The sequence below is a fragment of the Dama dama genome, chromosome 20 (assembly GCF_033118175.1).
Source record: "Dama dama isolate Ldn47 chromosome 20, ASM3311817v1, whole genome shotgun sequence".
NCBI lineage: Eukaryota > Metazoa > Chordata > Mammalia > Artiodactyla > Cervidae > Dama > Dama dama.
Genome location: NC_083700.1, coordinates 15677915 through 15690901, shown reverse-complemented (window position 1 = coordinate 15690901; position 12987 = coordinate 15677915). Strand labels below are relative to the sequence as shown.

The following is a 12987-nucleotide window of genomic DNA, read 5'->3' as shown; positions in this document are numbered from 1 at the left end:
GGGTGCAGAGCCCACGATACCAAGAAGCTGTGGCTCAGGCGCCTTTGGTGTTGTCATCCAAGGCTCAGGAAAAGAACCTGCTGCAAATGTGTGCAAAATGAGTGGAGGAGAGCCTGGACTGGTTTCCCTTCCTCTTGGCTTTAGTCTTCAGAGTGGCCAATAAAAATGGAATCCAAATCTAAGCATTTCTTCCTCCTCTCTGTCCCCTGGGGGAGGGAAGAGAGGAATAAACGCCACATCTCATTAAGAACCAATGAGCTCAGGTAGGCAGGGTGCACAGCGGATGCCTGCAGAAAGGTGACGGGGTTGCTGCAGGAAAGACTCCCCTGCTCACCGGGGAGGATTTATCCCAGAACTCGGGCCTTCTCTGCAGATGAAATAAGTGGTTAACAACAGATGTGGAGGTAACAGCTGTTTATATTAAACTGAAATCAGAGGGGCCACAAGAACAGGAAGTTAGCTCTCAGATGCAAGAATCCTGTTGGGTGAGAGAGAAAAGGGAAAGACTGCTTTTTGTACCGTATGAGGCTGAAATAATGAGATCTAAACACGAGGGACCCAAGGTGACTTTATATACAAGGAATAAAAGATTGGCATGAGTATTAGTTTGAATAGGGAAATGGGAACTCTTTCTCTGAGCTCAGGAAGAAAGAATAAAAGCCATGATTAAGGTTGCACAGGACAGAATAAATACCCTGGTGACCCACATGTAAAACAGACTGTAAACAAGAGAATGAGATTTGAGGTTAATGGAGGGTCATCTTGCCCAGGCCGCTGTGTGTCACAAGGCCGAGTGGGCATTAATGAGTGCTGTCCAACCGGGGTGAGGGTCAGGGGTGGGAGGGTGTGAGGCATCACGGCAGCAGAGTGGCCTGGGCTTCAGCAGGATAGAACACATGCTGCTGCTGAAGCAGGGGTGAGGACAGGGAGCCCAGCCCTGGCTTGGGTCTGTAGAGAGAAGGGAGGCAGCAGGAATCAGGCCGCTGGGACAATACTTATCGTATTGGGAAGACGGCAGCAGACATTAGAGCGGTAGCCTTCGCAGGGCAAGCCCTGGGTTCATTCCTTTCCATCAGGCTGGAAACTCATGGGGCTCTGTGGCTTATAAGCCACATGGCCAGACTGGAGCCAATTAGAGACCCTGCCTTCGGGCCAGGGAGCCAGACTCCTCCCAGCTGGGGAAAGGGCGAGACTCCTTGAGCCTTGCCTGGGCCTGAGTTCTGGGTGTCTGCAGGAAAGTGGAGCAGTGCATTAGTGTTAAGAAAAGCATCCAGTGAGGTAAGAAGGGCTTGGGGAGCACCCCCTGCCTCAGTCACTTCCGCAAGAATTTCTTGTTGAGGAGGAAAATGAGAAGGTTGACGTTGACCTTGGCCTTGTTGAAGAGTTTCATGACAGCCACACCCTCGTACTGGAGCTGCAGGAGGTCCTGGGAGGGAGGGAAGGGGCAGGGAGGGGAGTTGGAGGGCTTCTCACTGTGGCCCACACTGCCTACAAAACACTGACATCGTGGAGCCGTAGAGTCATCCAGTGGCATTGGCCACCGAAGCGGGCGTGGAGAACCCCTTTGCAGATGAGGAAACCACGACCAAGAGAAAGGTGCAGTGACTGGACCAAATGTCAGTTCAGGCAGAGCCAGGGCTTGAAATCATTTAAAAGGCAAAGCAGCAGAGCAGCAAGATTTGGATTTAAAATCACTGCTTCCCTGAACACTGGCCCATGACTTAGGCCAGCTTCTTAACCTTTTAGCCTCAGAGCCTATAAAATAGGGATAATGCTGGAGAGCTTTGGAGAGGATTAAATGAGGTAGTGTGTAAAGCCGCTGACATGGGATAGGGCGTCAAATATTAATCTGCTCTGACACCACCACCACCAGGAGAGTGGTCTCCTGTTGCTTGTCTGAGGGGTCTGTGTCAGGGCACGGGGACCGAGAGGCTTGGGCTACACAGACCATCGTTCTTGTCTTCAGGAACAGACAATGTGGACTGGATAGGGAACAAAGTTGATATCATCCAAGGCCCAGGGAAGCCAGGCCAGCCTTCCATCTTCAGGCTAGCACCTAAAGCCCAGCGGGTATCTGGAGGGCTCATGGGAGTGTCCCCTCACCTGATAGTGGAGCTGAAATCGTTCCATGTCCACACCCAGGAACTTGGCATTTACTTCAAACTTTCCCGCCTCATCTCCAGGGGTGATGTCAAAGATCACATTTCTGAAACTATCAAGAACAGGATTCAAAACAGGGGCCCACTGCCTTTTACCAGGGCCACACCCCACTCTTCCACCCCGTGCTGCTCAACCCAGGCAGTGCTGCGTGCCACCCAGAGCCAGGCTTCCCTTGTGTCACTCCCTCTCTCTCTTTTCCTCCTTCCAATTTTACTTCTGCTCAGCACACCTCAGCCCTTTTCTCTGGCTGGCCCTAAAACACTGTTTTCTCTTCCAGGATGCTTTCCCAGCATCCTGTGCCTTGGGGCGTCTAGCACTGTGCCAGACCACGCCCACTGCCTTCACTCTCTGTCAGGAGCTGTCCTGTCTTCCCCATCATCCTAATAGCTCTTTCAGGGCAGGGACCATGCTTCTCCTCCCCTCCCATCCAGTGCCCAGCCCATAGATCCCCCCTCCGCCTCCCAGGTTAGGGCCTGACATTCTGCCCTCCAAAGACACATACTGAGAGGTGGGAAGATCTTCAATTTCCACCAAGACACCCTTCTCCAGGAGCTGGGCAGCCGTGTAGTGGAGAGATACCTGCTTCTTCCCTTTCCCAGAACTCCTGATGAAGAAAAGGCCCAGACGGTTCATTTAACAAACTCTTCAACACCAAAGACACTAATTCTCTCGGTGGCTGGTAGAAGCAATCAGAGCCTGAGGAAGACTCCTCACTGGTGGAAGACACTTGAGCCCAAGACTCTATAAGGGAGACTCGAAGACAGGTCAGGAAGGGACCACGCTGTGCTGGGGGGGAGATGTCTGTTCCAAAGCTGGCAAACAGTGGGGCAAAGGTCGACATGGGTGGGAGGAGAGGTCATAGGTCACCTTCAGAGTGCAGGAAGGGAGCACCTACTTGGAGCTGGGGGCCAGGTGGTCCAGGCAGGCCCGGATGTACTGACTGTAGTAGTCGCCCTGCTCCTCATAAAAGGTGGTCTTCATGCTCAGGCCCTGGAGTGTGGCCTGGAGCTTCAGCAGCTCTGCTTTCCTCCGTTGCCGACGCTTGCGCTGGTTGCGGATGTCCTGGGGGTGGGGGACCAAGGGAGGGGTGAGTCGACCCTTCCTGGCAGGAGAGCCTCAAGGCCTGACTCAGGCCCAAGAACAACTTACTGTGAGGATCTTCAGGACAAGCAGGAAGAGGAAGACTTCAAGGCAGTTTTCTCTAGGAGGAGAACAACCTCAAGGATTCCACCCCAAACCCTCAAAGGATGTTTCAGGGCCTCCCTCCTACTGAGGAGTAACAGTTCCAAAGCTTGCTTTTTAGTAAAAGTGCGTTCTAAGAATACTCCCTTCCCTGACTAATTTTGAGACCTTTCCTTCAAAAAGGCCGTTGGAAGTCACTTGGCCTTCCCCTGGCTGGTGACAATTTTGGGTGGGCACTTCCCAGGGAGAGGCCTGCCCTTGAAGTGTTGACACTATGAACATGCGCGCACACACACACACACATTCTCTCCCTCCCTCCAGACCGTTACCTTGGCCAGTTCGTCCACCAGCCCCTGGTAGCTGTCCCTGGCGCTGACCAACCCCAGGCCCTCGAGTCGGCACAGGTTCCGCAGGACACGCCGCTGCTTCTCTGCCAGCGGCAGGAGGGAGTGGGCCGTCAGCGAGCGGTGTCGTCGCAGCGGCTCCGGGGTCTGGGCTTCACAGGCCTGGCGTCGGCACATCAGCCGCTTGTGGGCTGCTTCCTGGGGGGCAGAGAGGCTACAGGGGTCTAGTGGGTGCTGACATTCTGTCCCACCCATGGGTCCCCACCCCAGGGGTGGGATGGGTGGTGAACATCAAAGTGTACAACTTCATAGACACTGAAGGGCCCCGTGGGTCAGCACAGAGGACGAGTGGCCCAAGGAGACCCAGCAGGAGGACGGCATAAGGGAGTCCAGTGGACACTGGCTGAGACTTCCCAACTGTGGAGATATGTGATGGCTCCAGGGGACCTGGGGGCGTCTCCTTCCTTCTGTCTCATGGTTTTGGGACAGGCCTCTACTGGCTCTCCACACCTGTGCTCTGGGAAGACCCTGGCTGAGCCTGTAATCCAGCTGGTCCAACTTGCCCCTGGCCTCCCACACTTAATCACCTTCTCCTGCCTTCAGGCCCTCAAGCGGCCCATTCCCTATGCTGAGCGCCAGCTCCTTGGTGCTCTTCAAGGGAGTCTGCCCAGTCTGCCTCTCTGCACCCCCGACCCCTCCGACCACTGACAGCAGGGCTGCAGCAGGACTGGTTTTCCTGCAGGGCTCACTCTTGTTTCAGTGGGGAGTAGGGAGGAGGTGCAGTCTTGGGACTCTGCAGCCTGAGGGTCTCTGGGGGTTAAGGGCAGAGGCCTCAGCTCCCCAGAGCTCACATGACTGGTGAGCAAGGTGTCTGCTTGAGGCCAACTGTGGACAAGGCCCTGGGAAAGGAACCAGCCATGCTGGAGGGGGCGGTGGATGAGACAGGACCTGGGAGCCAGCATGCCACTCACCTCCTCCCTGGAAGCCGAGAGGGATAGGATCTCCTGGAGGGAGTCTCCTGGGTGGAACTGCATGATGTCAGCCAGCATCTGCTTGGTGCTGCGGAAGGAGGGGAGTGATGGGGGAGAGGTGAGGGATGGGGCAGGGTCTGGCCTGGGGCTGGCGACGGAGCTGCAAGTAAGTAGCCCTGCCCTGCATGATGGCTGCCCGGCATGGCTGGAGGTAAGGAAAGAGAGCAAAGCAGGGAGGTGTTATGAAGAGAATGTAACCAGGAGGAAGACCCGGGTGGACCGATGGCCTGTGACACCGAACTACCACGTCTGAACACACTGTACTCTCTTATGCCTCTGTGTCCTCTGCCTACAACGCCTCCCACAAATGACCTTCTTTTGAGTCCTTTGGTTGAAGGATGCAGTTCTTCCTCTGTGAAACATTTTCCTATCCAGATGTCCCTCTGAGTTCTCATGCGCCTGACACCCACCTCCCTCTTGGTGCCCTCTGACGTGTGTTCACCTCTAGCCTGGCCCTGCTGTAAGGCCTTCCGTGGCAAGACAGAGCTGAACACCCAACTCATTGGTTTATTCCGTGAATGGATGTGTGGAGAGGCTGTCTTGTTGGCAGGGGGGTCCAAGTGGTGACCTGGCTCCTCTTTTGCCTAGATGACCAGCCCGGGCCTACCGGGGGTCCTTCCTCACATTTGCAGACATGGGGTTGAATAGTTCCACACCCATCTCCTGACCACAGTTCACAAGGCCAGGGGATTGATTAGAATACAATTTCCTTCACCTCCTGGCTGTGGGACTTTGGGTAAGTCACTTAGCTTGAGCTTCTTTCCTCCACTGGAAGGCAGGGAAACCATCATCTACCTCATTGTTTGTCCCTTATGTTAAATGAAGTGTAAGAAAGCATTTGCGGGACTTCCCTGATGGTCCAGTGGCTAAGACTCTGTGCTCCAAATGCAGGGGAACCAGGTTCAATCCCTGGTCAGGAAACTAGATCTCGCATGCCACAACTAAAGATCCCACATGCCACAAAGAAGATTTCGCATGGTGCAACTAAGATCTGGCACAGCCAGATAAATAAACAAACAATAAAAAAAGGCAAGCATTTGGTAGACAGCACAACAACACGCAAACAACCATGCTGCCAATGTCCTAACGAGTCCTTTGCCTTCAGCCACAACACGGAGCCAAAAGCTGAGGCCGCCAGAGGGAAAACAGCTGAGGCTGCAGGAAGGGGAAGGCCAGTTAGGCTTTGGGGAGAACTTTCTGGAGGATAAGAGAGTCCGGGAAGAAGGCGTGATGGCCACTCCAGAGCAGCCAGCTCGCTGGCCCGGGGGGGTCCCAGGGGGCTGAGGCTGTGCTTCCACCTCAGAAGCAGGCTCTGGGTGTTGGTGTCGTCAGCGTCGGTCTCCATTCCTTCAAACTTGTTGGTGAGAGTCAGGGACACTTCTAGCTTGCTCAGATCCACGTTCCCATCCGTAGCCACATTCTCCCCTGAGGCAGGTGAGGAAGGAGAGAGACTAGAACACGCACAGATGGGGCCATGCTGCTCCACATGTCCCTCTTCCAGGAAGCCTTCCCACTGTCCCTCTGACCACCCTGAACCCTCAAGCCCTGAGCACCAGCAGAAGGGCTGACACCCACGGAGCTACCCCTTGTGTCCTTGGGGCTGTGTCTCTCCAGGCCAGGAGCGCCTCCTGGCTTTCTTCTATCTGTCCCCACCTGCCCTGCCCTTCTGCCTCTGGAAGCCAACTTCCTTCCATTTCACAGCTCCTGAAATCTACCCTCATCAGAGACACATTTTGGGACCCAAAACAGGCCATTATCCCTCTGTCCTATCTCACGTGACTTAACATCACATTTATGTGATGGCACAGGGTCCGCTACATCAGTCTGCGTCCATCTCAGGACCAGAGGGAGAGAGGGAGTGTGGAGCCAGCCTCCTGCCACACATCCCAGACTGAACAAAAACTCGAGAGGGCATCTTCCAAGGCCCTGCCCACCTGCCCGCCCGCCCCAGTGTCAAGGGTGGCACGCACCGATGAGGTCAGGGACAGTGGGCAGCTCCCCAAGGTCCTCCAGGAGCTCGTGCAGGGGGTCTCGGTGATCAGGGGCGATCCAGTCTTGGTGTTCCAGCAGCAGCTACCGGATGGAGGGAGTAAAGGAGACACAGAGTTTGAGCCAGGCCCTCCTTCCAGGGCCAGCCCACCCACCCATTGCCCCGAGCTTGCACAGGCCCTCACCCTGTGCGTGTTGACGAGCTCTCCCATGGTGATGTATACCATGGGTTTGGCCACAGCCACCATGTCCGAGTACTCATCCATTGCAAAACGCTCCTCTGGCTCTAGCACCTGGCAGGCTCTGCAGATGAACCTCCTAGCTCCAGAGGAAAAGCATGTGAGAGGGTGGGGCGGTCCGGCACCCCCCTCATGTTCTATGCCCATCAGCCTTTCTCCCACCTTGCCAGTGACTGCTCAAGCCAACTCTGCCCCCTATCCGCTGCCTCACCTCTCCCAAGTGGCCCCCTCAAATCAGCTTCCTTCAATAGCCCTCTTTTCTTTTCACTGGGAATCCTTCCAACAGTCTATCCTCCAGCCCACTAACTATCCTCTGTGCTTCCCCTCCTCACAGATTTGAGAAAGTGAGTTGTGCGTGAAAGGAAGTGGTTTGTGAAAAGAAGGTAGGAAGAGGAGGAGGAGAAGGAAACGGAGAGGAACAGGAAGCCGGGACCAAGACCTGAACTTGAGGTGCGTCTCTTCCAGATAGTCATTCAAGACGCGCAGGTGCTGGCTCTCCCTGGAGAAGGCCTTGCCGGCCGCAGCGTGCTGCAGGACCTGAGCCACAGCCCCCAGGGCGTGGCGCTGGGGGGCCGCCAGCGCGCCGCCCGCTGCCATGGCCACAATGTCAAAGGCGTCGGGGGCCACAACAGCCGGGTTCAGGAAACGGTAGTACAGGAGGTTCCCCACCACCTGAGGGCAGAGGAGACGGCCGTAGAAGCGCCTGTGGTCCACCTCCATAGCCCCGGCCCCGCTCTCCCAGCTGAGCCGGTTGGAAGGACCCCCTGGGTCAATCCCATCATTGTATAGAAAACAGACCCAGAGCAGCCCAGCAACTCGCTCAGGGTCACGCGGCAAACGTTCGCCACAGCTGGGACTGGAGCCCGCTCCGACAGGCCCAGGGTTGTCTGCTGTTAACCCCTGTCCTGCACGCCTTCCCATCTGCCACCTGAGCTCTGTTGGTGAGCCAGGCTTGACTGACAGGGTGGAGAATATTCACCTTCTTGGCTTTTTATAGCATAGGTTTTTTTTTTTTTGGTCCTTTGGTCTCATTCTGCGGGTTCACAGCCAACATCAGGGCAAAGCAGAGCTCTCAAGGTGGGGATGGGCGACAACACTTGCCTTATGGATCTCGTTCTCTGTGGCGTCGGGGAACTTCTCTGCCAGAGTTGTCTTCAGGACCTTGGCCACGTATCGCATCCCGTACCTGGGGCCAAGCAATAGGTGCACTATGGCCCTGCCCCTACCCCAGCGTGAGGGCCAGAGTGCCCGCCTCTCCTTCCCTGGGCATAGCCACACCAGAGCTGGCCCTCCACTTCCCACAGCCAGCTCCCTGCTGCTTCCTCCAAACATCTCTGGGCCTTGTCCCTCCCTCATGCCCTTGTGTCAGCACCCAGGACCAGGGCCCAGCCAGCTCTCACAGAGCCTCTAGCCTGTCCCCAGAGCCTCTTCTTTGGCCCCCTTTAGTCTCCCCTGGGGACACCCCAGATCCCAGTGTCCATCCTGCCTTCCCCACAGAAGCAGCTTGAGCCTGTACGTTAGGTGTCTGACACCTACAGCCAGAACTCCACCCCAGGACAGCCCGGGAGGCTCTGTTATCACAGAGCATCTGTGAGGGCCTGGTCTGGGCTAAAGGCAGGCCCAGGAGGACAACGAACTGGAGTAGAAGCATCTGGTCCTGACTCCACCACTAACCAGAGATGTCAGCTCAGGCTACTGTGCTCCCCTTACAAGTTTATTCCCTGGTCTGGAAAAGGGGACTGTTCATTCTTGCCCTCTCTATCTCCTAGGGCTTTCGTGAGGCTCAAGAAAAATTGTTTTTGTGAAAGTAATGGTAGAGTACAATTCAAACAGCTTCCCTGGTGGCTCAGACAGTAAAGAATCTGCCTGCTAGGTGGGAGACCTGGGTTCGATCCCTGGGACCGTATTATTATTATTCCTATTATGGATGTGCCACGTACAAATTTATTTAAATACTTTATAAAGCTATTGCCTCCTCCTGGGGTGCCAGGGAGAGAAGTTTACAGCTCACTGTGTGCTTTCCTTTATCAGTCCTAGGACAATCTTCTCTGAATCCTAATTGTAAACCCTTAATCCAGTCTTCCAGGTCTGGGGAGCAGGGACATGAGCTCTGTGGGCTCCCCTCTCCCGCATCCCCACCTTGCCCCAGGCACCAGTGAGTACCAGAAAGGGTGGCTGGCTGAGTGACGATCTAGAGGAGACCCACCTTGTCAACATTTTCAATCATTTGCTTTTCAGAAAATAATTATTGACTAAATTTTAAGAAAGGAAAGGACTTTTATAAAGTGCTTTACTGGTGTGAAGTTTTCTTATTTTTGACTCCACAGACTGAAGAATTTTATATTTTCCACCACTAACGTTCAGACAATCACATGTCCCCATAATCACTTGAGGTTCCTTTCTCTGGCCCAGGGATGTCTTGACTGCCCACTAGATCCATGTGTGCTATAATCCAGGACAAGTCTCTAGCACGGGCTTCGAGCCTTCTCCACCCACCTCCTGGAAGCCCTCGAGCAACCCCAGCCCAGTTTCCCTTCCTGCCTGCCATCCTTCAGGACTGCTCTGCTCTCCCCACCATGCCCGAGCCCTCCGGAGATCCATGCCTAGGCTGTTGCACATACGGAATTTGGTCCACAGATGAGATGATGGCTGCAAGAAACTTATCAGTCACGGCGAGGAGGTTGCGGAGGGAGATGTCCAGTCGTCTTTGGACCTCAGGGTGGCTCAAAGCCTGCTCTGGGGTGACATCATAGGGGAGGTGGCTGTGGGCAGAGAGAGACAAGCTATCAGCCAGAAACCCCTCCCAAGGTCTCCCCTTCCTGAGGCTCCACCCCTTAAACTCATCTCACAACAAGATCTCATATATCCTTGCTGAGGGCAGCCCAGGGTTTAGGCCAGAATAAGAGAAAGGACTCAGAGAGGACTAGAGTGATGTGGGGGGAAGAAGAGATGAAGCACCTATGGGGAGGTGGAAGAGTGTAGGAGGAAATGGAGGGCCTGGGGTCTGTGGAAAGATCCCAAGGGGAACCAGAGGAGACCAGGGCTGCCCTGCACAACTCTGGTAGTTGTGGGGATGGTGAAGGCTGGGCCAGGGCCTTGCAGTACCTGCCCCCATATGCCTGTGTGCCATCCAGAGAAGCCACTAGCACTGCCTACTCTCCTCCGTGGCTCCATCTCCCTAGGTCCTATGCACCTCAGTTACTGCCTCCAATCTGAAAGCCAATTTATTTCTTCCACTACCTCATTTGCCTATTCATCTATAAATCTGAATATTCAGTTATACGCCTATCAATAAGGAGTCCTATCCCAGCTCCCAGTATATCTGACAAATCATTTGCAAGCACTGACACAGCAATTATACACATTTGCATATTCATCTGGGCTTACTCCGTGTTAAGCGCACCAGGTCCGGTGTCATTTACATCAGTTCCATGTTAATTACCAGAGGGGGTCTAAAAGGCTACCTTATTTCATCCTATAGGGCTGGTGTCATATTTACATAAATCAGCAAGCTCATTTATATGCCACCTTCAAAGCACACTCAAGCTTCCCCAGTGAGGCCCAAGACCAAGCTGATCAAAGACAGCTCTCCCTCTGCCCATCTGCCCACCTGCGCTGCCCTGTCTGGGCCTCAGTCTGGTTGATCCAGCTCTTGTATAGGTGGACAGGGTCTGTGTGGACGCTGAGCATCTTGTCCTCCAGCACGTCTTGGATCACCTTGCCCAGGATCTCCCGCAGGGCACTCTGCCCCCGCCCGTTCCGATAGAATCTCACCACCAGCCTCACCACAGTTGGGTTGCCTGTCACCATATCCTGGGGCTGCTCCACCTTTGACCTGTGGATTAAGAGGTCATTGAAGCTGGTCTCCTGCTTTGGTATAGAAGAGCTGCTTTTCCTTTTGAGATTTTATTTAAAGCTTGCGTTGGCATCCCTCTTTTTAAGGACAGTCCTGTTACCTCTGTCTCAGCTGTGATGTTAACATGTCAGCACCTGTCCTCCCCCCGGGCTGTCCCAAGAGATGCCTTGCCTCCATGGGAGGCAGAGAAAAGAGGTCTTCTGAGTCCATTTCTACCTTCAAACCTCAATAAATTGTCACCTTGTAAAGGAGCCAACAGTGGCATCTCTTAACCCCTTCTCTTCCCATTTTTTTTGCTTCCGGAAAACCTACTTGATTTCCTCTTGGAGTGCTGCCTTGAACAGCTGGAGCAGGAGATAGGCCTCTCGGCTGTTGGAGGCATAGTTGTACAGACTGAAAATCACTGACTCCATGAATTTGGTGGTTTTGTTCTGAGGCATCTGAAAGATCAGCTTGGCCAGGTAGATGGGTTGAGTCTGAAAGCAATGGGGAGATAGGAATGGCTGATAATGTACCTCAAGGACTAGTGACCAGAGAAAGAAAGGCTTTGCTGACTGGAACGAGGAATAGAGAGCACTGCTACACTTTCTCAGGGGTACTAGGAACATTACAGACAAATGAAAGGAGGCAGTCTCTTTCCCTGGGCACAGAATATTAGGATGGCAGGAAAGGACTCCTGATATGCAGGCAAGGGCTTAGACATGAAGGCCTCAGGTCCCAGGGCCTCAGGAGGGAATACAGATGTCTCCTCCCAAAGCCCTCTGCTTACCTGGAGCAGGTAGAAGAGGTGTTGGTAAGCTTCTAGCTTCTGCCGTTTCTCTTTGCTCAGCGACTTTAATCCCTTCTGCTTATCCAGAACCATCATATCCGACAGCTGTTCCTTATTCTTCTTGGTCAGCTTCTTGCAGTGGGAGACCACTTCCTGCCGGAGCGGGGGAGCAGGTGATGCAACCCATCCAGGCCAGCACAGAACACAGAACATGTGGTCTAGAGTCAGTGCTTTGAAGAGCCTGGGCTTTCTGCTGTTCAAGGTATTCAAGGCATGAGCCAGGGGAGATAAACGGTTCTCGGATGAGGAAGGGCCTCCTACTGTCCTGAGACTCCACCTGGCATCTCTGCTCTCACCAGGTGAGTCTCCAAAGAGACATGGGTTGCAGGACTGAGGCGCCAGGTCTGTTCATTCCTGCTCTTACTTCTCATTAGCCTGTTGTACAGAGTTGTGGTGGAGATATTGCTGCGTCACTTCTACCTCATCACAGCATATATGTATGGTAACTGACAGGTTAAGGAGCTTTCATATCTATTTTTACATTTGCCCTGGTGAGCACTCTCATTATTCCCACTTTACTAATGAGGAAACAGACCGAGAGGTTAAACAACCAGCCTCCAGTCCCATCACGAGGAGTCAGCAGAGCCAGGCATTACAATTTTATGTCCAGTGCTCTTTCCATTATATCATGTGCCCCCAACAAATGACTAGAAGGGCAGAGGACCGCTGGAACAAGGACCTGAGCCCGATGATAAAATCTAGACATTCAGAAAATATCTGATTAGCAACCAGAGAATGGCCAGCATCAGCTCTCCAGAGGCCGCTAGCTAGATTTCAGGTGGGCCCCTCACCTGCAGGGTGATTCGATTCTTCACCAGCAGGCCAATCTTAATATCCATGAGATTGAGGTCCTGTTCCAGCTGCTGATTGGACCGGATCTTCCTGACCACCTCTTCCTGGAGCTTCAGCAGCTCTGCCTCAGCCAAGAAGTCCTCCTGGCTTTGATTCAAGAGATGGGCAAATCTGCGTACCACACTGAGTGGGGGATGGGGTGTGTGGACTGGCAGCAAGAGAAGCAGTGTCAGGATTAGACATGTCCTCACCAGACACTTCCTCGCCGCCCTCTTCCCCAGTAGCCCCACCCTCAGTGTCCATGCTGCTTGAAGCTAGCAGGTACCCAACTCCAGTTCTTTTCTAATAGTTCTGCCTGCAGTTGGAGGGCAGAACTGGCCTCCCAGCCAGTCCCGTCTCTGAACTCCTTGTCTTATAACCAGGGGGGACACAAAAGCTGCCTTCCTCTGCCTGGGCTCCCCCCACACCCCAACCCGGGCCTATCTCAGCGCCATCTCACCCTGAAGTCAGAGCCCTAGCAGCCTCTGTTCAGTTCAGTTCAGTTTGGGCCCCCCTATTCTGATTC

The 12987-nt window shown here is 54.0% G+C and overlaps 1 protein-coding gene and 1 non-coding gene across 6 annotated transcripts in view; one reads left to right on the top strand and one right to left on the bottom strand.

Annotated features, from left to right (window-relative positions):
* Positions 1-399: 399 nt before the first annotated feature.
* IQGAP3 (IQ motif containing GTPase activating protein 3) overlaps positions 400-12987 on the bottom strand; it is a 39482-nt gene continuing 26894 nt past the window's right edge. For 2 of the 5 annotated variants that reach the window (XM_061120539.1, XM_061120540.1), the window contains exons 23-39: positions 12422-12630; positions 11571-11723; positions 11114-11277; positions 10556-10780; positions 9567-9707; positions 8047-8131; positions 7385-7617; positions 6892-7024; positions 6688-6790; positions 6016-6142; positions 4658-4745; positions 3672-3884; positions 3056-3222; positions 2663-2764; positions 2104-2212; positions 1367-1426; positions 400-948 (exon numbers count right to left, since the gene is read on the bottom strand). In XM_061120539.1, the coding sequence (XP_060976522.1) occupies positions 880-948; positions 1367-1426; positions 2104-2212; positions 2663-2764; positions 3056-3222; positions 3672-3884; positions 4658-4745; positions 6016-6142; positions 6688-6790; positions 6892-7024; positions 7385-7617; positions 8047-8131; positions 9567-9707; positions 10556-10780; positions 11114-11277; positions 11571-11723; positions 12422-12630 (2381 nt within the window). In that variant the 3' untranslated portion in view covers positions 400-879. Of the gene's footprint in view, positions 1427-2103; positions 2213-2662; positions 2765-3055; positions 3223-3671; positions 3885-4657; positions 4746-6015; positions 6143-6687; positions 6791-6891; positions 7025-7384; positions 7618-8046; positions 8132-9566; positions 9708-10555; positions 10781-11113; positions 11278-11570; positions 11724-12421; positions 12631-12987 lie in introns of all 5 variants that reach the window. The other 3 variants (XM_061120541.1, XM_061120542.1, XM_061120544.1) reach the window with 2 other exon arrangements.
* On the top strand, positions 5566-5638 carry TRNAW-CCA (transfer RNA tryptophan (anticodon CCA)). Its single transcript has one exon. It is a non-coding gene; the product is annotated as a tRNA-Trp (tRNA).